The 26,483-nt window shown below is 41.7% G+C and overlaps 1 protein-coding gene across 1 annotated transcript in view; it reads right to left on the bottom strand.

Annotated features, from left to right (window-relative positions):
* Positions 1-798: 798 nt before the first annotated feature.
* EDEM3 (ER degradation enhancing alpha-mannosidase like protein 3) overlaps positions 799-26,483 on the bottom strand; it is a 48,889-nt gene continuing 23,204 nt past the window's right edge. The window contains 14 exon segments of the mRNA XM_048482512.1: positions 799-4,389; positions 6,136-6,183; positions 7,718-7,903; positions 9,372-9,532; positions 12,166-12,380; positions 13,687-13,840; positions 14,766-14,920; positions 16,968-17,133; positions 18,555-18,679; positions 19,727-19,810; positions 21,629-21,712; positions 22,975-23,100; positions 24,759-24,856; positions 25,295-25,400. Coding sequence (XP_048338469.1) covers positions 4,010-4,389; positions 6,136-6,183; positions 7,718-7,903; positions 9,372-9,532; positions 12,166-12,380; positions 13,687-13,840; positions 14,766-14,920; positions 16,968-17,133; positions 18,555-18,679; positions 19,727-19,810; positions 21,629-21,712; positions 22,975-23,100; positions 24,759-24,856; positions 25,295-25,400 — 2,088 coding nt within the window. The 3' untranslated portion in view covers positions 799-4,009.

The raw sequence follows: 26,483 nt of genomic DNA, 5'->3' as shown, positions 1-26,483 counted from the left end.
TAGACCAACCTACATAGTTTTTCTATAGCACAATATACACAGTGTTTTTACACACAGCACAACACACGCAGTGCTTTTACAAATGGATATAAGGAAAAGGAAGGCCTGGAAAGAAAGAGAAGCCCCATCTTGGACACTGAGATGGAGCTGAGGCACTCAAGTAGTAAGGTCAGGCAAAGCTGAGATCCAGGATTAGGGAACAGAAAAAGTTTAGGGATGGACTGAAGGAACTACCATGCTTGAAAGCTTCAGGACTGGTTCACATTGTACAGAGACCATGTGAAGCCAGACCACTAAACAAGAAGCCTGTGGTCCAGTCTGCATCCCCACCCCCTCAATGATGTCTCAAACACAAACAGCCCCAGGGAAGTACTGTTTGCTCCACTGAGTCCAAATCTGTATCTAGGCATCAGTACATATGCATTTCCCCAATAGGCAGAATGGTCCCCCCCCCCCGCCCCCGGGCGATTTTAGGTTGCAAAAACCTTATGTGAATGGAGGCTGTGCCCCCCCCCCCCCTTTGCATATCACTGCCCTGATTCCAAAGGGGCCTGTGCTAATTCATTGAGTTCTTAACTGGGAACCCCCAGAAAATGTCTGAACATGTCCATGTGGGTGACAAGTGGGATGGATAACACGTGAATGCCCCCAGAGTAATGTTTCTAACGCAGTCTTGATGCTCTTTTGAAAAAGACGAATGGTTCTGCTTTGCATACATACAGATGGAAACGCTGCAAACTGAGCAACCAAAGAGCCTTCCTGGGGTTCGCCCGCCATGCCCAAATCAAGTCAGCGTTCTGACCAGAATATTTACACATTTTATTAAATCTTTACAATCAGCAATTATAATCAAGTACACAATTTTATATACAAGCACTATGTACACTTTTAGCCCATACTTTTACATCACAGTACACAGTTGCCCTTAGAAATATGGTACACACTTAAAATCACCAGACGCTAAAACCCACCAACAGTAGTGTTACAGCACCCCTTATTACATTTTTCATAAATTACATCATAAGAAAATAGACAGCTGTAAATTGGGCTGGTAAAAAGTCTTATAAAATCTGGATGTATGTATGCATTCACAGAATGTCTCCTCCATGGTCCTGATGGAAAGGGTAATCTCTACCCAGCTCTTCTTCCAAGCCAGCTATTTGTCTCCAAATTATAGGAGGAATTCAGGTAGAACAACAACAGAGAAATCCTGGCCAGCGGTCGACCTGCTATTGTGCCAGCTCCTACAGTTCTTTCTCCATTGGGCTGAAGAAATGTATGGGCCTCTCCTGCCAGGTACATGAATGCTTATTCAAAGGAGGGCTTCCATGATGATATGAAGATAGTAACTCATAAGTAGGTAACTCGTCTCTCCAAAAACTAGTTTCCAAATCCAGTTGATACAATGTAAACCTATTGTCTTTGCCATCAAAGGTGCTTATGGCTGTGATGAAGAACTTCAACTAAGATATAAAAAGGGCAACTTATATCTGAGGTAGACCACCACCTTTGAGATACTCCTTTCAAAGAACCCCTGGATCCACAAGGAGAATGCAAACCATTTTGCAAATTTTTAACATCAAATGTATAATATGGATTTTAGGTTATGGACTATAAGCAAGCCCTAACAGGTAGTGCAAAACTCTTCATTTATCTGTAGGAAAGGACAAAATCTTTAGCAGTAGCTGTGTAAAGCAGGTTTAATTCTATGCGAGATATTTTGAGACGATGTAATGACAAGAGAACCATTTTAACCAGAGTTACCGAATAAACAAAATAGTGCCTTAATGGAGTGAGATGGCTTAGATTACAGTTAATATATTACTACTTGCTCGAGTGGCCCTAGCCCTTAGACAGTAATTAATCCCATTTGCTTTTAACAAATCCAACATTAAAAAGGTTGCATTTTGTAGACTCAACCTCATTGCAGACATGTGGCCAAAACACACACACACACACCCCTCTGGATCTGGGTCCAAATTTAGCAAAGGACACTTCAGAGAGAGGCTTCTACATTCCCTGAAGGAATCTCTCTTGCTCTATACAAATCAAGCATGAACGTAATTCAGTCCTCCCCTTTTTTAACTTGTGTGCAAAAAAAATGAAAACATTTGAAAAAAAAAATTAGAAGGACACTTATTCACTAGTCCTCGAAGATTCACCTACGTCTGTAGCATGGTCTCTTCAGCTGCGTAATATGCTGTCAGAGAAGTGCCTGTACATTTGAAAATATGTTTCACGCACCTGTTCCTTTCTATATTAGAACTTGCCTTAGATTACATGAGTAAGTGTTTGCCAGCAAAACAACCGTAGGTCCTTCAGTCTGCAGATTTTTTTAAAAAATCACAAACATAAAAGCCTAATGCATACTAGCATGACCAGACATACACCAACTAGCACTCAGATAGGAAGGAAGTCAAAATTATTCTGTACCCCAGCCATTGGCAAAATGTAGATGTAGCCCTTTTCTCCCAGGCATCCAGCTTGCCATTCACTTCTCATGAGGAGTAAAGCACTACAGTGGAAGATGCCCTTACGGTCCTCCCAAACCTGTCCTCTTCTAACAAGAATCGCATAGTGGGTGAAACTGCCCCAACCGGTCCCTGCGATAGTCGAGGCTGTCCCTCTGCTTATACCCTGCCTCTCATAATGCTAACTTTCCACTAAAATTAACTACACGTAAAGTGGCCAAGTCTGGCACAGTACACAAGAGAGGGCCAAGTCGATTTTGTAATTCAAAACACGCCCACTCAGCAGAAAGAAGCTTAAAACAACCCAAATGAAAATAATTAAGACTGGATATAAATAACGCCTAGCAGACTTGCAAGAGATGCAAACGCATTAACGCCATTTGCTTTTTTTTGTGGCGGTGGCTGCTGCTACAGTCAAGTTCTTTTTTAAGTATCCTAATTTTAAATAAGACATTTGAGAAAAATGGTGGTTATCGTATTGAAACCTCTTGCAGTTCTAAAAGAATCTATGTCCTAAAACTCATACCATAGCATAGACCCGCTACTTCCAGGCAAGACTGTTACCAAGATACTGGCCTTTTCTGGAGAGAGGGAAAGACACACATTATGAACAGGAGCAAGAGTGGTACTGAGGTCAGGCTAAATAAAAAAAAATGGCAAACAAGATGAAAGTCATTCTGTCCTAAACACTAACCGATTTACTAACCTTCCTACAGCATTAATTTTGGCTGATTTTTAGCTTAGTATTTAATATGGACGTTCCAAAATCCAAGAGGGATGGGAGAGCAGTGGCCCCATTACCCAGATTCAAGTTTCAGAATTATCTGTGGATTTCCTTCTAGCTAACAGAGCTCATTACCTTTGGTTTATAGGCTATCTTGACTTGTACTCAGAACTCAACGACAACAAAAAAAGTCCAAGCTGTCTTGGTCATTTCTCAAAGCAACAAATGGAAGAAGTGATACACAGGTACAGCACACCTGCCATATTAAGTGGCACGGGGCAAATTGCAGCTGCCTGTTGTTCTGCTCTCATAATTAAAAGGCACAACCACTCGAAGTACCCTCGATCAGGTATCCAAGAAGGCTCTAAATGAGACACAACACCAACCCCTTCAAATGGCACCTTCCCAGCAGCCCGCCTGCGGCTCTCGTGAGACAGAATGTTGTGGCCCCAACTAGCCGTTCCGGACCCAGAGGCGCATTAATTCCATTGCATTCCTTCTTTGTTGTCTTCCATGGCTAAGGCAAGCTACCTCACAGCAACCTGAAACCCAGGAGGAAGCCGAATCATTCCCTGAACGAACCTCCTGCGTTACAGCACCATGCAAAGGAACCCTGCAAAATGGGTCAATTGCACATTCCCATTTAAAAAAAAACCAGGAAAAATTAAAAAAATATTAACACATGCTGGCTTTTGCCGATAAAACCTGGCTGCTAATCAAAATACTGAACGATTCTTTTCATTTTTCAGATATCAGGGTCCTGCTGTCCTCCAGAGTTCGCTGTTGTCTAGTCCCACGAGAAAGTTATTTGAAGTTATAGTTCATCCTTTTCCATCATTTCAAAAGCTTCTATGTCTTCATTCCAATCTGCTAATATTGATTCCATAGACTGGCCTTTATTATCCCAGGAACCACTGGGACTGGAGTCTGACTCTGTCTTTGATGGTTCCTCAGGGTAATTGTCTAGTTCTGAAATCTGACTGCTATCAGATTCCTCGGGTTTGGGGATACAAGAATCCTGGTTTTCAAGAGAAAGACCATTTTCACTTGATTCTGCAGGCAAACTCAAGCCATCTCCTCTTCCTCCTCCTCCTCCAGAATGGTGACTGACCAGATCTGTTGAGATGTCTTCTGACCTCTGATTATGGGAATCATTATCAGACGACTTCTGATCCATGCCTTCCATTTCCAAATCTTAAAGAGAAAGGGCAAAAAAACCGCACCCGTTATTTTAGGTTTCTGAAATAGCAAATAATGTTACTGTCAAATTATTTAATTTGCACATTTCCCAACTAAACCTTTAGTAAACAGGTTTAGAAAGACATCACAATTTTGTTACCAAAAAATAAATACAAAATCCATGGTCTCTAATTCAATATTATGTGCTCAGAGAATGTCCTAGTGCAGTGGTGGCGAACCTTTGGCACTCCAGATGTTATGCACTACAATTCCCATCAGCCAATTGGCCATGCTGGCAGGGGATGATAGAGATTGGTATGAATGCATATCTGGAGCTGCAAAATTCGCCACAACTATCGGGCAACCAGTCTGCCTGAATTCCTAAGTGTTGATTTTCTTTTTTTTTTATTCTGAGCATTGATACTTCAACAGAAATGTCAGCCTTTTATAAACTTGCATAAGTTTCCTCAAGTTGAGCTGTCTTGCACAAGGTTTTGTCATCCATAATCCTAGGGGGCCCAGCACCTGATAAGTTTCCTTAGCCGCCCACCTGCCGCAGAGGAACCCGGTGCGCGTGCTGTATCCAGGGGCAAGAGCAGGGCACCTTCCCCTCTCCATACACATCCCGCCAGATGATGGTTTCCGCCGAAGGAGTCTCAGGGCCCAGATCTCACTTTAGAGCTGCTGAGACCACTTTTGGCAGGCCCTCTGGGGCTACTGAATTTTTGACGAGCGCTTAGCAGGCATGGTTTTAAAACCATCACTGTTTCCCTAGACCTGCCCACCCATACAAGCTGAGTCCCTATCATGCTACCTGAGTGTGGCGTGCTGAGAGGGTTAAGAACAACCTTTGCCATTGCCCTCCATTCATTAACAACGGACCAAAAGAAACGCCGTCTACTACTGATGATCTGGGATCTAAGCTTTTTCCTCTCACCTTAAAAGAATGATGGCATGCCAGCTAAGAGCTGCCCATAGCAATTCTTTGCCAGATGCAAATTGTAGGGGAAATAGGCAGCTGTTTAACATATATAGGTAGTTTTGGGTAAACAAGCCCTATACCAGCTATGCCATAGAACAATTTTTTTCCAGCACTTGAGCTTTCCATGGAAACCCAAGCTGCCGCGTTTCCTATTAGCGAATTCTTCTGCTGCAACACACCTTCAGCATCACAGGGGCGCTTGCACGGCCTTATTGATCTGCCGTAAAGAGTACTCCCTTTACCAACTACTGGAGTGCCAACTTGATCCATAGGGTGACATCACATCACGACGTTTACCAGGCAGACTATGTTTACAGGGTGGTTTTGCCATAGCCAACACCTATGCCGCATTGTTAGAAGACGCTTTGGCACTCCAGGATGTTATGGATTTCCCCTGGCAATTCCATCAGCCCCTGCCAGCGGCCAATTGGCCATGCTGGCGGGGGGCAATAAAACCAGTCCATAACATCTGGAGAACCGCCCACAACAACCTCAACCAGGCTGGGTATTCCTTGAGGAACCTCAAGAAACTTCCAAAGATCTCTAGGATCAATAAGGGTTCAAGGAACCAAACACACCGTTTAAAAACTTCTGTTCTATGTTCTCTCCTGTGGGACTATAATTCATTAGCACAAAACTGGGCACAGGTTTTATTGTTAAAAGATCATTCTGATAAATTTGCATTCAAGTTCAGCATTATAAAATAAAACATACCAGTACAAGTAGAACAGTTTTAAAAGAATTCTTGGCAAAGGAGTACAGATCTATTTGATACTTACTGCTATCAATAATGTAGTTTGGAATCATTTTATCTTTAAATATAGTTGCTGACATTCCAATGGTAGCACAAGGAGAAGGGAAAAAGCACATATGCATTTTAAATCCATAGACCCACCAGCTCACATTGTAATTAACACGTTCAGTTCTGTTAGGAAATAATATTTGGAAATGCTATGGCGGACTGAGACAATTTACTGTCTAAATGGAAACACTTTAGCGCCTGGGGGGAGCCAAATTCAAGAATGCCATTTCACGCTTAATCAAGAAGACCTTCCATCTTGGCAGGATTTACATCAACGTGAAGTGGGAATGGAGATCGAACCTAGCTGAAGTTAAGCAGTTCTCAATTCCAATAATTTCCATGGGAGAGATTTTAAGAAGAAGAAGAAAGAGTTGGATTTATATCTCCCTCTTTCTCTCCTGTGGGAGACTCAAAGGGGCTTACAATCTCCTTTCCCTTCCCCCCTCACAACAAACACCCTGTGAGGTGGTTGGGGCTGAGAGAGCTCAGAAGAACTGTGACTAGCCCAAGGTCACCCAGCTGGCTTGTGTTGGAGTGCACAGGCTAATCTGAATTCCCCAGATAAGCCTCCACAGCTCAGTAGGCAGAGCAGGGAATCAAACCGGGTTCCTCCAGATTAGAGTACACCTGTTCTTAACCACTATGCCATTGCTGCTCCTTGCAAAGTATAGGACTTAAACACATCACAAAGTGAGCATTTTATCAGTTCTAGAATGAATCCTTTGTCCCAATTTCCCCAAAGTAAGGACAAGTCACAATAATTTGCTTGAAAACCAATACATTCTTATAGCTGTGCAGATTGCTGACCCTAGTTGAAGGATTTCCTAAAGTGGTTTATAGCAAGGTGTGGGATTTCTAAGGTATGCTTGTTCAAAGTAACAGCAGGATATTAAAGGGAACAGAAGTGCCAAAGAAAGAGTTTCTGAATACTGAACAGTCAATAAAACCAAAGGCAGGGAACTCGTAATCTATGCAAACCTGATAAGGAAAAGATCCGATTTAACCACAGTCGACAAGGAAGTAACTTTTCCCTGCTGCACCTTTCATGTATGGATTTTATGATTTTAGCACCCGCCTGTCTTCCAGGCACTGAGGGTAGTCAGGAGGCATCAGCATGGATACAGAGCACTTCACTCTATTGTGCCCACAACTGTTTGAGTTAAGAAGTCTTTATTTAGTGTGTGCTGCCTCTGACCACCCCCCGGGACATTTCTCCACAGCATCCCAGTTGCTTTCTTCTAAAGCGTGAGCCCTTGGGGTGCCACAGAGGATATGGTGTGTTGTATGTGTGTGTGTGTGTGGGAGGGGGGCAATACTCAACATTCTGATGCTCCCCCAAGCTTGATCTCTGTTTCACTCCTGAGACCTAGTAAGACCTGGGAGTCAATGTTCTGATCCTCAGCCTGCACCCCCTCATCGCCAACAAAGTGAGCAGAGTCCCAGGAGAGGGAGAAATAGGATCCCCTCACCCTTCTTTCCCCTTCCTTCCTGTTGGTATTTAGATGGAAGGCTCATTACGACAGTGACATCTGAAACCTGCTGCATAGCCCTGCCCTTACCTCTGTCTTTCGCTTTATCAGACAGCAGCACTTCGACAGCTTCGTACTCCTGGATGGCGTCAAGGATAATACTGCCCTCCTTGTGGAACAGAAACAGCATGGGGATTGTGATGTCATCGGTGTTCTTGCCATCTCCGGCCATTTGGAAGAGAGGGGCTGTGTCGCTGCTGCTTCCCTCGTTGTCATCTGATCGGCACACAGGTGCGACAAGCAAAGCACCCGTTATTTTATGTCCCTCTCGCTCAATGAATCCTGAGTGGTCACTGCTCATCCTAGCCTAAAAGATTCAGCATTGTATGAAATCTCAACTTGTCATACCAGCAACCAGACTCCACTCCCATTGGCATCCACCCATTGGCATTTAAGTGCTTTCCTTTTAAGCCAACAGTCGTAGTGCCCCTTGGCCCTGGATAGGAAACAAACTACCGCTGTACTTTTGTGCGCCCAAAAGAAAGTGTTGTGAGCGGCATTTGAGTGATTAATACCACATGAGCCATTAATTCACGTCACTGAACAAGAAGGTGAAAGAAATGTTCTACCCACTTTTAAACTCAAGATATGCTTGTTTATTTGATAGCCAAGAATCCCTTTGCATATATACCTTATGAATCTGATAGCTTAGGATAATCATCAAATGCACAACTAGAAATCACCATAAGGTCTAAAGAAGACCTGGGATGTAGACAATACACTCGCCAGGATCCAGCAAGTTGTGAAATTAGCTCTTGAAGCCCCAAGGAGCGTCAGGACTTGGCCATCCTGGGCAGCAACTCACGCCACAAAGCACAAGTTCTGCTGCAACAAAGGGATGCAGCTGACGGTCACAAGAGCCAACTGTTCAAAGCAGGGCCAGAGCTAAACTGCACCCAAGGCAAGCGTGCACCTTGCCCTCCTGCCGTGCCCCCACCTGCCCCAAAACACCCCGCCACGCTGTGCGCCCGGTGCACTGCACACACACACCCCGTCCCCTCGGTGCTACGCCACTGGTTCAAAGGAATAAGCCTAAAGTTTGACTGGACTAGCAAAAAACTGCTTAAGTCAGTGTTCAGTAGTTTTGAGGTCCCAGTCAAAGCCCTGAATGGTGGGGTAGAATCAATGCTTCTCTTCCAAAAAAAATCAATTATCTTCCCATCTTCTTCAGTCTACTTTTCTTTTACACCTGTGTGCACTGATTAAGTATCAGGTGTACCACAACTTTAGAGTCCCCTGCTCATCAAACCAGATGAACCTCCCATCTCAACCATTTAAAATTTTAATTTACAAAATGCCTTTTTGCCCTCCTGATGTAACTAATGCTTCTCTTCATTAAAATACTGGATCAGTTCAGGTATCATGCAAAACCATGGTTATATTTCCCCGCATCACCTTCTGTAGCAACAAAGCTAAGACCATGAAACCAGCATTTGTCACAGCAAACCTGAATTGGTGTGATCCCCTGGATACCAATTCCTGGTGTCACAACCAAACGATTTCATGCTATGTCTGAAATGAGTCACTAAAAATGTTCTATTGCGATTTAGAGGAAGATTGACTAGGATGGAATTATATCTGAGAATTCACTTTAAAACTATTTGAGACCATGATTTAGGCTTTGCTTAATTCAAAAGAGAACACGCACAATAACTTTCTACAGCTTTTCAATTGTTTTACTTGCCGATAACGATGCCGCCTATGGCCCCAGCTTTTTGGATGTTCCGGGCCTTTTCAGCAAACATGCACTGTCCTCTTTGCATCAAAGCAATTTTCTCCTTCAGAGCTTCAGGATTGGTGATCTCAGAGCATCCATTATAAGGTTTACTGACCGCAACAAATCCTCTTGTCTGTTGATGAAACACAAGAATATAGTACACAATTCTCAAGCCTGTAGAAAGTTTGTATTCCTCTCAGTGAATCACTGAAAACAGAATGCTAGGGAAGTACGGTGGAGGGTTTGAAATCAGCAGGCTTCAGTGCATTTGGGGAAGGCTGTGGTCAGGAGCTTTAGACCTGGGATCTTCAAACTATGGCCCTCCAGATGTTCATGGACTATAATTCCTATCAGCCCTGCCACTTGGCCATGCTGGCAGGGGCTGATGGGAATTGTAGTCCATGAACATCTGGAGGGCCATAGTTTGAAGACCCCTGCTTTAGACTAAAAGACTACATTGTAGAATTTCTCGTTACTTTTATCTTTGCGCTAAATAAATCATGATGTGCTGTTCCAAAACAAGGTAAAGAAAGCAACCCACAAGCAATATTTTGAAAACAATACAGGCTGATTCTACTGCAGTCTTCTGCTTTCAGCAGCACGAGGCTTTCAGTAATCCAGATCTAGAGGCCTGGATCTTGTTCCAAATAAGCAGGTCTGCCTAAGAAACAACGGATGATTGATATAAATGTAACAGATTTCTGTTTAAGTGCATTTGGTTTGTGTACATAGCTGGGATGCAAACAGTGTGACCACAAATCATTCCAGAGTTCTGTGTGCTTTGAGACAAATGTGATAATCTAATATAGTAAAATGATGTTATCTGGAAACTACCATGTAGACCACCACTTCCTCACATACTAATTGCCTAGATTAGATTTTCTAACTGATCATACAGCTGAAACGCTTTAGGTTACCCAGCTGCACCTTCGGGTATCCCAAGGTACCCTGTTTAGTCCTCTTCTGGAAATGGAGGATCTACAACAGTTACACACACTATGCCTTAATCCGGCAATCTTTTAGCATGTCCCATGCAAGAATACGCTCAAAGGTAATCCAAAACCACAGTGCCAACTTGTCACTACATGATTACAGAATGAGCCGGTGCTAGCTGTGAGGATGTTAGAACATCAGTGCTGACAGACCTGCAGTAGCTACCAATTTATTGAAGAACATAAAAACAAGCCAGCTGGATCAGACCAGAGTCCATCTAGTCCAGCTCTCTGCTACTTGCAGTGGCCCACCAGGTGCCATTGGGAGCTCACATGCAAGATATGAAAGCAATGGCCTTCTGCTGCTGCTGCACCTGGTCTGCTAAGGCATTTGCAATCTGAGATCAAGGAGGATCAAGATTGGTAGCCATACATCGACTTCTCCCCCATAAATCTATCCAAGCCCCTTTTAAAGCTATCCAGGTTAGTGGCCATCACCACCTCCTGTGGCAGCATATTCCAAACACCAATCACACGTTGATTTGATCTAACTCGTGGTGCCACTGTTGATTCCAAAGGTTTTAGTCAGCTTCAGGAATAGAGTACCTTAGAAATTACTTCCGTCTGCGTGAAAGTCCACAGGGATTTGTAACATCATGCAAACCTGTACAGGAGCCTCCTTAAGCCATACTGAGGTCGCTATCTTGAGCAAACAGGGCCTTTCCCTTTTGGCCTGGCCTATGGCAAATATCTGCAATTTGCACTGAATCGTTTTAGAATTGATTTATACTGATCTTTTTAGTATACTGATCTTTTTAGTATTATTTAGTATTTAGTATGTTTGAATTATCTTTTATGCAATTGACTTGTAAATTAAAGACTAAGTGAGAGACAGAACCATAAGGATAGTAAATAATAAACAGGGAGGTGGGTAAAAGTGGAAGAATGTTAGTTTCTGAACAGCAATTTATACAAGATGCAATTTATACAATTTACATGGTCAAAGGCTGCCCAGAGAGAGAATTACTTACCTGTTTATTAAAGCTATGTACAATATCTGCATCCTCCACTAATCCAGCAAGAGACTATTTATATGGATAGGGACTGTATATAGGTGCTATACATGTAATCTCCCAAGCTCTTATTAACAGTTCTTTAGAAATCCTGCCAATTAACTGCTCAGGAGGAGTCCGGATTCAGTCTATTCCATGCCCATTCCAACAGCCATGGGAAAGAAGTTCAGCTTTTTTCAGTGTGGGATTGTGGCCAGAGGGATAATCACACCGCCCAAGCAAAATTAATACAACTCTGCTCACTACCTCTTATGCCAATTACCACTATTATCGTGGGGGAAATGGTGAAGCAGGCTTTGGCGAAGACTTGTCATTGCTAGAAAGTTTTCACTGCAAGCTGATAACTACTGTTTCTAATTAGAACCTTTGAGTAACTTCAGATGTATCTTTTTTTCATGTAGCCTCTAGAGTGTTTTTGGCTTGCAATGTATGCTGAACACCACCACTGCTTGCAGATACTTAAATCATAGAGCAGCCATCGTTCACTAGTCCAGAGGAAATGAAGTTTCCTTTGGGCTCTTTGCCTTGACTGTGCTTGCTCCCAAGTCAACAGCGACCCATTCCAAGAAAACCTTCCAAGGTTACACTCAGAGGAGTATTCGCCATCTTGGCTTAGAAATGCTTATTATGTATGACACACATCACTTTTTTTGGTTGGAAGAAGCCCTATTATCAGAACAGTTTCCAAGCCATAGGAAGTACCCATCCCATGAACGTGCTAAAACAACAATGTGAAGCTTATATGACAGACAGCACAGCGACCTGTATTTGTGTTTGGACAAGTCTACAAATTTCCAGAGCACTGTGCAGGAGCCCAGCTAGTCCAACATTTCACTCTGGCCAAAGAATGGGTGGGAAACAATCTGAACTGCACGCGGAGGTAGCTGCTGTTCTTTTTGCTGCTGACTGGACAGTTCAATCATTTCTTGCATGAACCTCAGACCATCTTCCGCATCGACCGCGCTTGCTGCCTAATGAAAAAGCCAAACAACCACGTTCTCGTATCTTTGAACAACTCAAGTGCAAGTTATTGGGTCATTTATTTATATCAGAACAATTGCTGGCTCTGAGCAAAGATACATATTGAGACTGAAGGCAGAGAGACTAGAGGATCAGGAAAGAGAATTTGGGGGGCAGGCTACTCCTAGAACTTGCTTACTGTAAACATTTGAAATAACTTTTTCTTACAAAATTTTAATGTCATATTTCACCACTTTGGATTTTTTCTCTGCCCAACGGGCGTTTAAATATTTTGCCATCAAATGTAACATATGGCAGATATAGGCAAGTATCACTTCAGAGAGGCAAATATCACTTCTGCTTCTGTGGACTTATCCGCTCATTAACAGATTGTAATCAATTTCATCGCCTACGTTTACTGCTTAAACATCATCTTGTTAAAATAAATTCTACGCATTTAAAAGATGTCAAGTTTGCCAAACTCTTGCCGAGTGACAGAAATCAGACAACTGAAATAGCAGCAAACTTCCTAGCTGAAGTTATAAAACAAAATGTTCTCAAATATGAAGAAATCACTCAAATTTCTGCTAACCCTCCTTGTTCGGAATGATCTTTGGAAATGCACCCATTGCAGTCTTAATTTATAGTTAGGCAAAGTTCTAAAACCAATTTGATTTTGAAGTTTTATTGTATGTTATTTTTTTCTACATGCCATTAAAGGAAACTTGGGTCCTTTATTTATTTGCTTTCACATGGCAATCAAAATTTAACCAAGACCAAAAAGCATTTCAAACTAATTACTTTCTTTAAACATATCCATTTGCAGCAGGAAGTATACAGAAGGTTAATTAAAACTGCCGCCTTTTTCATTATTTGTTTGTATTTCCTAAGTACATCATGGTGAAGCATTAAAAGTTGAAGTGTATAGCATGGAACCAGTTTTACAATCTTACTAAAAACTGTTCCAATTTGACCAGCTGACAGTGAATCATTTCTTGTTGACTGCCTTTGTAATATTAAGAATTAAGTAATATTATCCCATTTGCTTCCTACAATCCAAGGTAAACATCTGGAAAACAATGTTCTCCTATGCCACAGGTGTCAAACTCGCAGCCCTCCAGATGTTATGGACTACCGTTCCCATCATCCCCTGCCAGCATGATGCTGGCAGGGGGTGATGGGAACTGTAGTCTATAACATCTGGATGGCAGCAAGTTCGACACCTATGTCCTATGCCCACCATTAAGAATTCTGGAATTCCCATCTTTCTGCTTGTCCAAGATGAACGTCAAGTAAAAGGGGTGTGTGCGTCCTTACTTGGATAGCGTGTTGCACCAGCTGGACTCGTCCATCTTTGAGGTGAATCAAGCTGACTCCCATCTTCTTCAGTATTTCCAAATGTTCAGGATTGCTGGCCATGAAATCCCTAGCTCTCAGGGGTGGCTTTGGTCCACTGCCTGAGCTCTCCTCCCTGCAAGAGAGGACACTAGAAATATTTTTAAAACTGTCAACTGCATATTTGAACTATGTAGCTGAGGATGTGCCAAACTACAGTTTACATGTGATGCAAACAGAAGCCATTAGAAGTGGAATGGACAGATTAAAAGGCAATGGGATGCTGTCATGCTGAAAATGCATTTCTCCTAAACCTTTCACGTCTCGGTTTTTGACTGAACTTACACTCCCCTCTTTATTGCTCAAGCATTTTGGAGGGCTCCATTTTGACTCCTTCTCACCAGATTCCATGTCGTGCTCGCCTCCCCCCCGCCCCAAACACAGTTAAAAACCACTTGCTCCACTCTGCTATCAAAATTTTCTTTCATGCACTTGCCTCTTCAGTTCTGTGTCTCCCCTGCAACCCTCAATAGATTTACTACCCAGCGAGCAGGACCGGTTCAGGTTTCTTATGCTGCTCAGGTCTCTCCACTAGCTTTTCATCCTACTTTAAATTCGGCATGAATCCTTCATAACACATAAGATTTTCCAGAGCCTTGATTTTTAGTTTTATCTCAGCCTCGCTGGTGCCACAAACTCACTCTTTTTACTTCTGTCACGTCAAAATCACATGCACTGAGTAAGTAATGTGCGAGTAGGAAAAAAGGTTAAATGAACATATAATCCTTTTCTTCCTTATAACAGGCAATTGTTTTTAATAGTACCGAGAATTTGCTAGTTGATTTCATACATCGATTTCTGCATAGGTTATCTTGTTGCATTAATTAGCAAGCAGAATTCAGCTTCTTTTCTTGTGCAGACATGAGTGTAAAAACAAACTTAGTCAAGCTCAGATGCATGAGAAGCAAGCAAATCGAATCAACAGAAATAGCTTCCTGTACATTTCTTTTTAATCACACACATATTCAAAGGCACAAAAGGTATATAATTAAACATCTTACGCTCGGGATACACCCCTAGGACAGCTCTTGTCTACCACATTTTTCAGAGGTTCTCTGATGCTCTGAGCATACATGGGGTCATTTGGAAAAAGAATCTGGGTGTTGGGGCATGTCCAGTCAAAGTTACTATCATCCAGTTCTGTGTATTCTGTAGTCTATAAAGGAAAGAGAGTAGGTGGAAATGGTTCAATGTAGTTGTATTTTCTTGGGTATCTGGCGAATAAGAAAACAGTTGCATACTAAAGCTGCAAAACCGGCATGAATATATTTGCAACTAGTCATAACATTAATACATATATCACAATTTCACATACCCATCAACCAAGGTGTGTATATACATATGTTCTTATACATATAGGCATCAATATATTAAGTATTACAATAAATCATTTCTCCACTCTACAAGGAAATGGCTATTTTTCTTACAGGTAAATCTTAAACATCCAATACAAGATGAAGTATAGTCACTGTGGTGTCAGTGTTAATATTGTTTGTCCAACACCATACCATCAGCTCTCCAACTGTTCAACCATATGAGAGTATCTCAGATTCTCTGATGCTGCGTAAACCGCTAGCAGAAGTCTTCTGGACTTGACGCACGAACCACAAATTGACTTCACCTGTTTGGCGTTCTTCTCCGGCTGAGTGTCAGCCTCACCAAGTAGAAAGGGTATCAGCCATGTACTGAGGGAAAGTGTCAATTTACACAGAAGCAACATGCATTAAGTTTGCATTTTCGATGCCTTTCATCAGTGTGTCATTTCTCCAATCATTCAATGGCCAATTTAAGATTGTATCATTGTCTCTTTCTCTGTTAACCATACACTTCCATTGTGTGACTAGTTGCAAATATATTTATGCTGGTTTTGCAGCTTTAGTGTGGAACGGTTTTCTTTTTCGCCAGATACCCACTGTTTCATTGGCACACTGATTGCATTATTATTCACTGTTGTATTTTCTTGGCCATAAGCCATTCCAGTAGCCAAGTGTGAACAATTAAACTCCAAGTACATTTAGAAGCAGACCAAGAACGAAAAGTGTGGCCACAGTTCACAACAGACCATGTTTACCTGCACAAATTCATTTACACAAACAGTAAAGCTAGTCAACGCTTTGTGCGACCACATGATCAAAAGCCTCCAGGAGATTATATATATGGGAAGATAAATCCCAGATGCCTGAAGCAGCTCACTGTTGTAGTTTGATAATATTCCCTCTAACACACAACTATGGCCAAAAACAGACTCAGCTGCTAGGCTCCCAAGAACTGATTATTTAAGGATTTTGGTTTTCCTGAATTCCTTTAGCAGTTTTGCCATGCAGAAAAATTCAAACAGATTAGCACAATAAATGATCTGGAATGGAGGTAAGGCAAAGTGGAGAAAGAGGAGCTAAGAGAAAAAGAAGGGAAGGGGCTTGTGACAGCCCCCTCGTGGCATACAGCACCACAGACTTCCGAGCACTCTGGGACTGCTGGACAGGGCTATGTTATGTACTCATATTGGGCTGGACCCTCCCCAGTCCTGATACTCCACTGAGGAATTTTCTTTTGGCTTAAGTCTGAAGCCTCTGCATTGCAAGAAGACCCACTTAGTCTGGAGGAAGGGTTGAATTCACCCCATCGTGTATTACTGGGGGCTGCAACACAAAAATCTGCTGAACATCTTTATGTACATTTTGTAATGAATTACTATTTCTATGCACACTCACCCTTCAGGGAACTAGGAAAAAAAACAGCTGTCTGCAGCATATTTCTATGGTGAAAGGGGAACATATACAACTGTGTCAAGCTGGGCTGTATCATTCAGTGTGCATTCATTTCTGCATCTAAGTCCTGTGTTAAAAATGCACGGTGACAATCACAATCTCTCATAATACACTGGTTTTCGAGTACTATTTCTGAAACATTTGGGGGCATGGTCCATTGTGGTGTAGGCACTGTTGCCTACAGGTGCGACACAGTTTTGTCCCTCTCTCCATTTACCCAACATTTACCCAACACTGTGGCTTACTCAGGAGGGCAAGAAGAAGGGCAGGCTGAGGATTCAGGTGGTGCACCTGGTTTCCCAGGCACCTGCAGGCCCTGTGGTATTGGGGGCGGGTGCTGACTCTTTTTGATTTGGGCAACTGCGCAGGAATGGATTTCACCATCTTGCTTTTTTGAAATATTAAAGGGATTTCAGTATCTACAGCAAAACTTACAATATTTTTCCTAGGGGCTGTTTGGTTTGTGGTAGACAACCAGAGAGGTAGCAAATGAGCCTCAGTAGTAAAGACGTAGTCTTCTATATCAAAAGTCAGATCTTCCTTATCAGCAAACAGCAGGTACAAGTATTTAAACATCTCCGCCAGGAAGAAAGAATCCATTCTAGAAAGAGAAGGGAAAATATGCTTTGGATACCAATTGGTGAGGAAATAGCAAAATACAGCAGGATACTTTTGAATGAAACAAGCACTACAGTAAATACAGTGCCCCCCCTTCCCGTTGGGCTCTTTATATCTGGGCCTTTCCATCTAATGGGACTGCCGCCTTTCCCTCTTGGGGAGGAGGATTTTAAATGGGGTTCATCGGACACCTCTTACTATTTTTATTGCTGTTTTAAAGGTTTAGTAATTTTATTGTTATCATATTTCTGTTGTACACCGCCCAGAGCCCTTCGGGGATGGGGCGGTATAAAAATTCAAATAATAAATAAAATAAATAAATAAATAAAATGCCTGTTAAAGCTGGTTCTACAGCTGACAGTGATGTGGACAACCCATGCTTACATCCTTAAGATTAATGCTTTCTTTGGGGAAAAAAATAATCTAAATTATACGATGGTCCTCTGAAGATGCCAGCCACAGATGCAGGCAAAACGTCAGGAGAGAATGCTGCTAGAACACGACCATACAGCCCGGAAACCACACAGCACCCAATCTAAATTATAATTACATTTTTAAAGGCTGTTATAAAATAAATAACTTTTAACACAAGTAGTAAAATGCATTACCATATTTTAGATAACTTGGGTACTAAAAAGGTCTGAAGTTTAACATGCCAGTTACCGTATATACTCGAGTATAAGCCGACTTTTCCAGCACATTTTAAATGCTGAAAAAGCTCCTCTCGGCTTATACTCGAGCATATACAATAGTTCCAAGATGGCGGCCGGAGCTGGGGCTGCTGTGGGAATCCGGTAAGCATGTTGCTGCTTTTTTTCTAACTCACCAGAGAGCCGTAAAAACAAGCTGTAAGGACAGCCTGCATAGCATTACAACTAGGTTGTGTGTGTGTGGGTGGGTGTGTTAAAAGAAACCAAGGCATTTCTCTCCTAAGGGTTATTGGTGTGTTGCATTCTAGATGAATACAATTCTTCATACAGTAGTTTACTGCCAAATACTGATGCTGCTGAAGACAAATACTTTCTTTGGAGCAAAGTTTAGGCTGGCATGGCTATGAATCCCAGAATTATTCTACATTTGGAGGAAAACAGTGGTTCATTTGGTGGTGGTGCTGGAAAGCTGCTCATCCCTAATGCAAACTCTGTTAAGCAACTCTATCTCATCTTGTTCCCAAATCTTCTGTTTTTAGCTGCTACTGAGTTAAGTTCGAAGGCTTATACTCGAGTCAATAAGTTTCCTAGTTTTTGTGATAAAATTAGGTGCCTTGGCTTATATTCGGGTCGGCTTATACTTGAGTATATACGGTAGTTATTGTAAAGAAATCCAATATGTATACTCCAAATTCCAGCTGACTAAATCAAAATGTCTGCTTTTGCAGGCCACATACTTTTCACTATATGTTACCTGTCTTCATGACTTCCAGTACGGACATCCTTCATTGCAGCGAATCCACAAGGTACACGTGCGTATTTATTTAAGTTCTCAATTAGAGTTTTTCCTACTTCCAGGTAGTAAGGATCTCCCGTGGCCTGTTTTTAAGGGCACATGTTAAGCATTTAATATGCAGTGTTATCTCAGAAGTAAAACATTACATTTACTTGCTAAACATTATTCTGGTATCTGACCTAATTGCATTCCTTTAAAAACATATTTGATCTAAGTTCACATACAATTTTAGAAAATAAAAAGCCACTTAGAAGTGGAAAGAGAACCGCACTGCATCCAGACTTGGTGGAAGATGGGAGAATTGTCAAGCGATCCAAAGGAGATAGCCTTCAAATCTAAATGGAACTTTGTTTATATCTCCAATACATTTTAAAATACAGTTATGTATTATAAAAGAGGATGGGAAAGATCCTGGAAATATTCCAAAAAGACAACATGAGTTTTGCAAGAATGATCCTCAGAGACCAAGAATCTAAATGCCAGAACCATCTCTGCTAGGAAAGATAAAAGGTCCATTACTATGGCTGCAATCCTTAAACATACTTACAAAGGATCCCCACTGACTTCAATGGAACTTACTTCTGGGTACACATGCTTACAGTTGTACCCTATGTGCAGCTACTCCACTCCAAGCCCACCGATTCCCCTGGAGTAACTCCAGGCAGGATTGTACTGAAGGCTGCTTGTCAGAAGGGTCCAAACTAAGTTGGACGTTCATAAACAGGAAGTTTGCAAGAAAAGCAAGGTGGAAGCAGTAGTTTTCAAAAGCTGCATGCCATCAGCATCTGAAAATCAGATACCGCTCCTGAGTATGGCAGACACATTTGACTGCCATGACAACAAGGACACATGAAATGTATAAACCCTTTTGACAAGCCATATCATTCAAAGGCCATTACCAGCTCCTGTTCTAAGGAATTCCATACACTGTATTTTGCAAAATTAGTGGTTTCTACCAGTTCTCAACCAACTGCCTATCAAACTTTCTATCACACGTGAAGCAACCAGAAATTAAAATACGATCACATCACTTCCTACAATGAATATAATTTTTTAAAACTTTCAATCAATTTCTTAACAATTTATAGGATTCAGCGTGCCTTGAATTTGAACAAAAACAGAAAACGTACTTTATACAAAAAGTAAGTGCTCTCTGCGAATTCAGGCCGTAAAGGATGCTGAGCCCAATGAACCCGGAAATCAGTTGTGAAAGCCTGAAGGAGACACAGAGGAAAGGCGGAAGGAAGTATTAAACCATTATGCTTTACGAGGCATCTTTGCTATGAGCATTTCGAGGATAAGTGATGGTTATTCCCATGTTAGAGACTGAGAGCTGATGGTGAGAGCAAGTATTGTGACTGATCCATCCAGCCACATGTGGTAGTCACTGATCTTTCCCATGTTTCTTTCCCAATTCAGTCCCATTCCATCCTTGGCTAAAGTACGAAGTAGAGCTGACCTAACAAAGGACAAATGCCAAGGCAGTTTCATCACCTTCCTCCTTCCTAGTGAGCCCCCCAACTTGCACAGCTGTTAGTCCACATGGGTTCTGTGACCCCAGTAATCAACTTTCCTCGGGCAAGCTGGGACTGCTGGGGGAGGGCAATGTGAGAAAGAGTCACAATTTTGCACTCACGGCTTGCTGGATACAACCCTTGGTCTTGATATTATATTGCACCCTCAACCATGACGACGTGTGTTCAACTGGTAAAGTAACACAACGTTTGAACAGCTTACAGTGACATCAGACAATAAGATACTGTCCAAGATCTTCACTGCATAGTCTGATAAGGGGGGGAAACCCCATATTCTTAAATGGAATAAGATCCATGGTTATTCTTACGATCCTGACGAATGGAATCTTCTTCCAGTATACAAATAAGACAGCTGCTTTAAGAAGGTGCACCAGTGGCCCCTACCATATATAGAACATCGAGATTTTCTATCAGCTAGTAATAAGTGCTAGTTTTGTACCTTTCCAAAAGCAGACTGCATTCAAATGTAGTAGTCATGCCCCAGGGCTCAAGGTTATTGGAAAAGAGCACAAAAGATCGTTTTTGAGATATAGAATTGGTCCTTAATTTGAAACCTGAACTTTGACTCTTTTCTGTCCATATCATATCAGAGAGCTACTACTAGACACTCTGTCCTCTGTGAGGATCATATCTGAATGTTATTAGAAATAATTAACCTTGGCAAATCAGAATCGTTCTTAAAGATGTGGACATTGTTATCAATAGTTAAACTAATAGCAATTCAGAATTCTAAGAATTTTTATACAACAAAAATTGGTATCAATTGGCTGCATTTAAAAAAAGACCTTTTGTTAAACTGAATGGATAGGAAAATAATAACTACAACTGTGCATATTCTGTTCCTTCACTTCTTAATTTGTGAACCAGATGTGTTATTTGCTCTGTATACTGTTTTTGATTATGTACTGTTGCATTTTAATAAAAAATTTTAAAAGAGAGTGTGTATCTACAAGTGCATTCAAATGAGAAGTTATCTGAGGACCAAACCACCATGACATGAGTTGCACTGAGGAAATCTTGAGCTGGCAGCATCCTTTCTGCAGGCAAGCATAACATCGGGGAATTGACATTCCAAGTGCATCAGAGCCCAATTCGGTTCAGGGATGTAACTTGGGGCTTCTGCCTTTTCTCCCACACTATTTTCCTGAGTTGAAATGGATCAGCAAGGTAGAAAAGTAACAGCAGCACAATTCTTCTTAATGTTCTCCTAATCACACTACTATGGGAGGCACAGTTAGCAGAAGAGAAAATCTCATACACTTAAGGAGGCAAATGTATGCAAGACTATTTCCTCTAGCGCTTCACACTCATCTGAGACATCCGTCAGCCAATGCTACTAGTTCTTTGTACTGTCATTTGGTTGTATCATTTTCACTGATTTTATAAACCCATTTGAAGGTCATAATATGCAAGAAAGGCAGGTTAAAATTCTGCATTAGGTACATGCAATAAACATATCTTCTAAATAAACTGATGAACTTGTAAACACATGCCTACCTCAGGAAGGAAGTTATGCTTTTTAATCACTTGGTACAGCATCTCATGAGTTTCTATAGCTGGTCTAATGTCACCTTTCAACACCTAGAACCCCAAAAAAGAATAAACAGGAATAAAATCCAAATAGGACTAAAAGGGTTAACATTTGCCTTATATCCACTCAAGATAATTTAGATACAAAAGCTTCCTGTCAGACAGCCATTATACTTTCTATGTTACAACGTGATCAATGCTTTGCTTTTTCTCTATAAACCACTAAGACGATGTAGTTTGACAGAACAAAATAGCACAGAATGCAAAAACTGAGAAGCCCTTGAGAAGTCAGGTGTAGCCACTTGTTTGAAAGGGCCCCCGAATAAACTATGCTGGAGGAAGGTGGACAAAGATCTGCCAATGGAATGCCTATACTGTCCCCAACAAGACTATTCAGGCACATAGTGCCATTCTGGTTAGTCTTTCCAACAGCATCAAACAAAATATGCATGGCACATTTCTCCAAATTTAAATTTTGTAATGAGAGCATGGTCTTTTGGAGATGTTAAATGTCAAGGCAAGTATCGTGAAGGTCAACAAGATACACAGAACAACTGCAAAATACACCAGTTGCCTTTGATGGCAGAGTAGGAAGAGGCAGCTAATAAACGTTTTAAATAAAACTAATAAATAAAATTGACCATCCAGATCTTTTTAGGCTCTTTATAAATATGATGAGGACAAATACGAGAAATGTTAAGTGACCGTTTATGAAAGATTGACGATTGAGAACACAAACTGATATTAAAAGATTTCTGGGCTAGTCAATAAAATTCTAATCTGAATGGCAATTTTGAAAGATGGCTAAAAGAAAGAGAAAGCACAAATAGGTAAAATCACAATTAGTAAAAAATATCTTAAGCTATTCCTCTGACATACTACTGTTACCTAACAGTGTCCAATATGCCTTATTAAAATAAACCACAATATTAAAAAGCACAAGCATGCTGTGAACTAGGGTGTGCTGAAGGAAATTAAATTTCTCATAATCTGCCAAGGTAATCAGTGTTAATTATGCAAAGTTAATACAACCAGCAGAGGGAGCATAAGAGATTATTCCTCCTGCTCACTCTCCAATTTTCTGAGGCACAGTGTGTCTCTGATTGATTTGGCTGAAATCCTTAAAGGGGCAGACTGCTCGTTGATTCTTTCAAACATCCTCCGCGTTCTAGACACTTCAAAAATACTGATTTCATTCAACCCCGCAACCATTTCAGAAGAACAGCTGTGGCTGGCTAGCTACTGCATTGTAATTGAATAGTTCAAAGAGAAAGAAGAATTTTAAAGTATCTGAAGATCAGAAAAAATCTTACCTGCAAACCTGGAAAAAATGCTAGCAGAGAATCCATCCAGGTCCGAGCATTGAGCATTGGTTTGTGTATGTGTACATCCAACAGGAGTGGTGGCTGGCTAATATATCTCATTATGGCATCATAATGCTGTAGAGCAACAGATTCTTGTGAGTTCATTTTGCACACCAAATATATCTGCAAAGTTGGACTTAACCTCCCCCTCAAAAGATGCGTACAGATACTGGGAGCCCAGAAGGAAAAGCTTCCCTGCATTAAAAGACATGCTGCTTAACCAATCCTGCGACATTCTGCTTTACTTCGCTTTCAAAAGCAGCTGAGAAGATAACATGAATTCATGTAGATCAGTGATCCCCAACGCTTTCGAGCACAAGGACATCTTTGGAATTTTGACACAGCATGGTGGGCAGGGCTACAAAATGGCTGCCACCAGAGGCGAAGCCAGCCACAAATTGGCCACCACAGCGAAGATCGTTCTCTCACTGCATAAAAAGTGGCTGACCCACCTCTATGGTAACACACCTCATCAGCCTTTACCACAATTAACAGACGCGTTGCCAAAACGAACTGCAGTCATGGCAGAGAAAGTTCATTCTGCGGCAGTTTCTTTTTCAAGATTGTTGCAAAAGAGGAATGTGGGAAGGCTTCAGTGGAACCATCTCTGCCTGTTCCATGATACGCAAGCAAATTAATTCCTCCTCCGTTTGTGTTATGCAAAAGTTTGAGCCATACATTCCTCACAAACTTGTGTCGTCCCTAGCAACAAGTGCAATTTATCACCCTCCCCCCTAGTATTTTCTTAACCTGTTTCTGAAAGTGACACTTCCAGAACATAAGAGCCCCAGGGGCTCAGACCAGTCCATCTAGTACAAAATCCTGTTTCACACAATGCCCAGTTAACCTGGAGGGTCAAATAGGTCACATAGTCCAGGGCACTTGTTGCCTCCTAGTCGCCATCTATGCTTATAGGGAGCAGCAGTGGCGTAGGAGGTTAAGAGCAGGTGCATTCCAATCTGGAGGAACCGGGTTTGATTCCCCACTCTGCCGCCTGAGCTGTGGAGGCTTATCTGGGGAATTCAGATTAGCCTGGGCACGCCCACACACGCCAGCTGGGTGACCTTGGGCTAGTCACAGCTTTTCGGAGCTCTGTCGCCCCACCCACTTCACAGGGTGTTTATTGTGAGGGGGGAAGGGCAAGGAGATTGTAAGCCCCTTTGAGTCTCCTACAGGAGAGGAAGGAGGGATATAAATCCAAACTACTACTACTCCCCCTCTGCTTCCTCTTCCTCCTCTTCCTCTTCTTCTGTCTATGTTGATTATGTATGCTGGCAAGGGCTGATGGGATTTGTAGTCCATGAACATCTGGAGAGCCGCAGGTTGCAGACCCCTGCTCTACCCTATACTTCAGTCTGCAAAATATGCTACTCACATGACTTATAAGCTACCCTAAAACTGGTCCTATCATTTCAAACCGATGATGACCAAAGAAAAAAAAGTTCACAGCCCTGCCTTCCCTACAAGGAAGGGAATATACAACCCTATAGCCGGCTCCCAACATAAAGCAGATGGAATGCTGAATGGATGTGTGGAACTGCAAATTTGTCAGGGAAAAAGCAACACTACCCAGCCATCTCAGGTTCAACAATATCGCATGTCTGAAGGTTGAAAAGGAACTCATCACTGCAAGGGTCCAAACAACTTATGCATTAACTGCACAGCTGGACTCTACAGTCTCATCTGACATTAAATAAGATTGCTGTTTAAAAAGAAGAATCAATTCTACTCACTGTGTTAAATCTTTCAAGGAAACTGTCATCTCCAAGCAAGACATAGGCTTTTAATAAATACTCATAATATGAATCTATTCCAGCTCCAACTCCACTATCTAAGAAGATAGAAAATGTTGTTGAACGTTTAAAAGAATATAGCTGCAGCTAGTCTTCATTACTGTGAAACAAATCTTTTCTTTGGCAAACTATTTTGTAGGAGTAGGTGAGGACACAAAGAAGAAGGGCTGGGAGAAGAAACTATACTGAGTGCAAGATCACCCTATGGACAGATGTATCTTTGTTCAATTCACATAGGCAAGCATCTTTTCCAGGAGCAGATGAGGCACATTTTAGTTCTGCCCCATAAAATGCCTTTCCTGGATGTTATATACAATTTGCAGTGCAATTTTTGGGACCAGCCCGGAGCCATCCCAGATTTCAAAGAATTGAGGAATATTTTCTCCAAAACCAGAAGTAGCATCCTAAATCTGTTTGCATTTCCCCAAACGAACACTAGATGGAGCCAGAGACCATTGAGATGGAAAGCTTCCTACCTTTTCGGACCCAGTCACCAGTATGAATGTTAATGGTGACTCCCACCAAATTACTGCTGCGCTGCCTTTTCTCCCAAAGAAAGTCAAGTGCCTTCCGTGCATATTCCTGCAGCAAATAAATTAACATTTTTTCTAAGAAGTGCAGTTTTAGTGCAAGGGTAACTGATGCGAATGACAGCGTGTTCATTTGCTCCTTTCAACAAAGAAAGGAAACATTCTGCATAACAAAATAAGGTCCCAAGGGCATTACCCAGAATTAGTTCTTGTCCACTCACAATATTATTTTGCTTGTTGCTGCAAATAAACGAGTCATTCCATCTCCACTTAAAGCAGTGGTTCTCAAATCCCATGGATTGTGACTGGGGAGGTTGAATAATTGCAAGTTGGGCTCATATTACGTTTAGCACTCCCAAATAGGGAGCTAATTTTTGATGACTGCTTCAACCATTCGTCAACTTGCTTGTGGATGGTTTCACTGCACTTGTTCCAATCCACAAAGTTCAGACATTTTCATACATGAACATTTTCACACAGTCTGAGTTCTACCACCCTCCCTGCATTAATGCTCTTCAGGCAACTGTTTACATAAGGCAGTTTCATCAGTCACAAACCATATCAATCAGTGTATTGTCAAAGGCTTTCACGGCCAGAATCACTGGGGTGCTGTGTGGTTTCCGGGCTGTATGGCTGTGTTCTAGCAGCATTTTCTCCTGATGTTTCACCTGCATCTGTGGCTGGCATCTGTGGCTGGCATCTACTATCAGATCTTCTGAAGATGCCAGCCACAGATGCAGGCAAAACATCAGGAGTGAATGCTCAATCAATCATAAATAAATGCTGTGTTCATCGCTTCTCGGCCTTTTGGCTAAGATCAAGTGTAATAAATAAATGCTGTGTTGTGATGAAATTCCTGTCCTTCGGAGGGTCATCTAAGTAGTCCTGAATGATGCTAATGGCTGCTGATTGGTTTGAACTGGCAGAACCTTGATGCATGCACAGATTAATTTTATTTAACTAGGCTTTTATGTTGTCCTTTCCCTTTCAGCTTCCATCAAACAGATATAACAAACAATTCAGTTCTGCAAAGATTTGAGGCAAAGCCATTTGGCAGACATTCATGGATGTTTAATCAGCTCATGTCTGATCGACACCTACAAACACAATAAGTCCGAAGGTCAACAATATTTGT

The sequence above is a fragment of the Sphaerodactylus townsendi genome, unplaced genomic scaffold (genome assembly GCF_021028975.2).
Source record: "Sphaerodactylus townsendi isolate TG3544 unplaced genomic scaffold, MPM_Stown_v2.3 scaffold_18, whole genome shotgun sequence".
Taxonomy (NCBI): Eukaryota; Metazoa; Chordata; class Lepidosauria; order Squamata; family Sphaerodactylidae; genus Sphaerodactylus; species Sphaerodactylus townsendi.
This window is presented reverse-complemented; position numbering and strand designations above follow the sequence as displayed.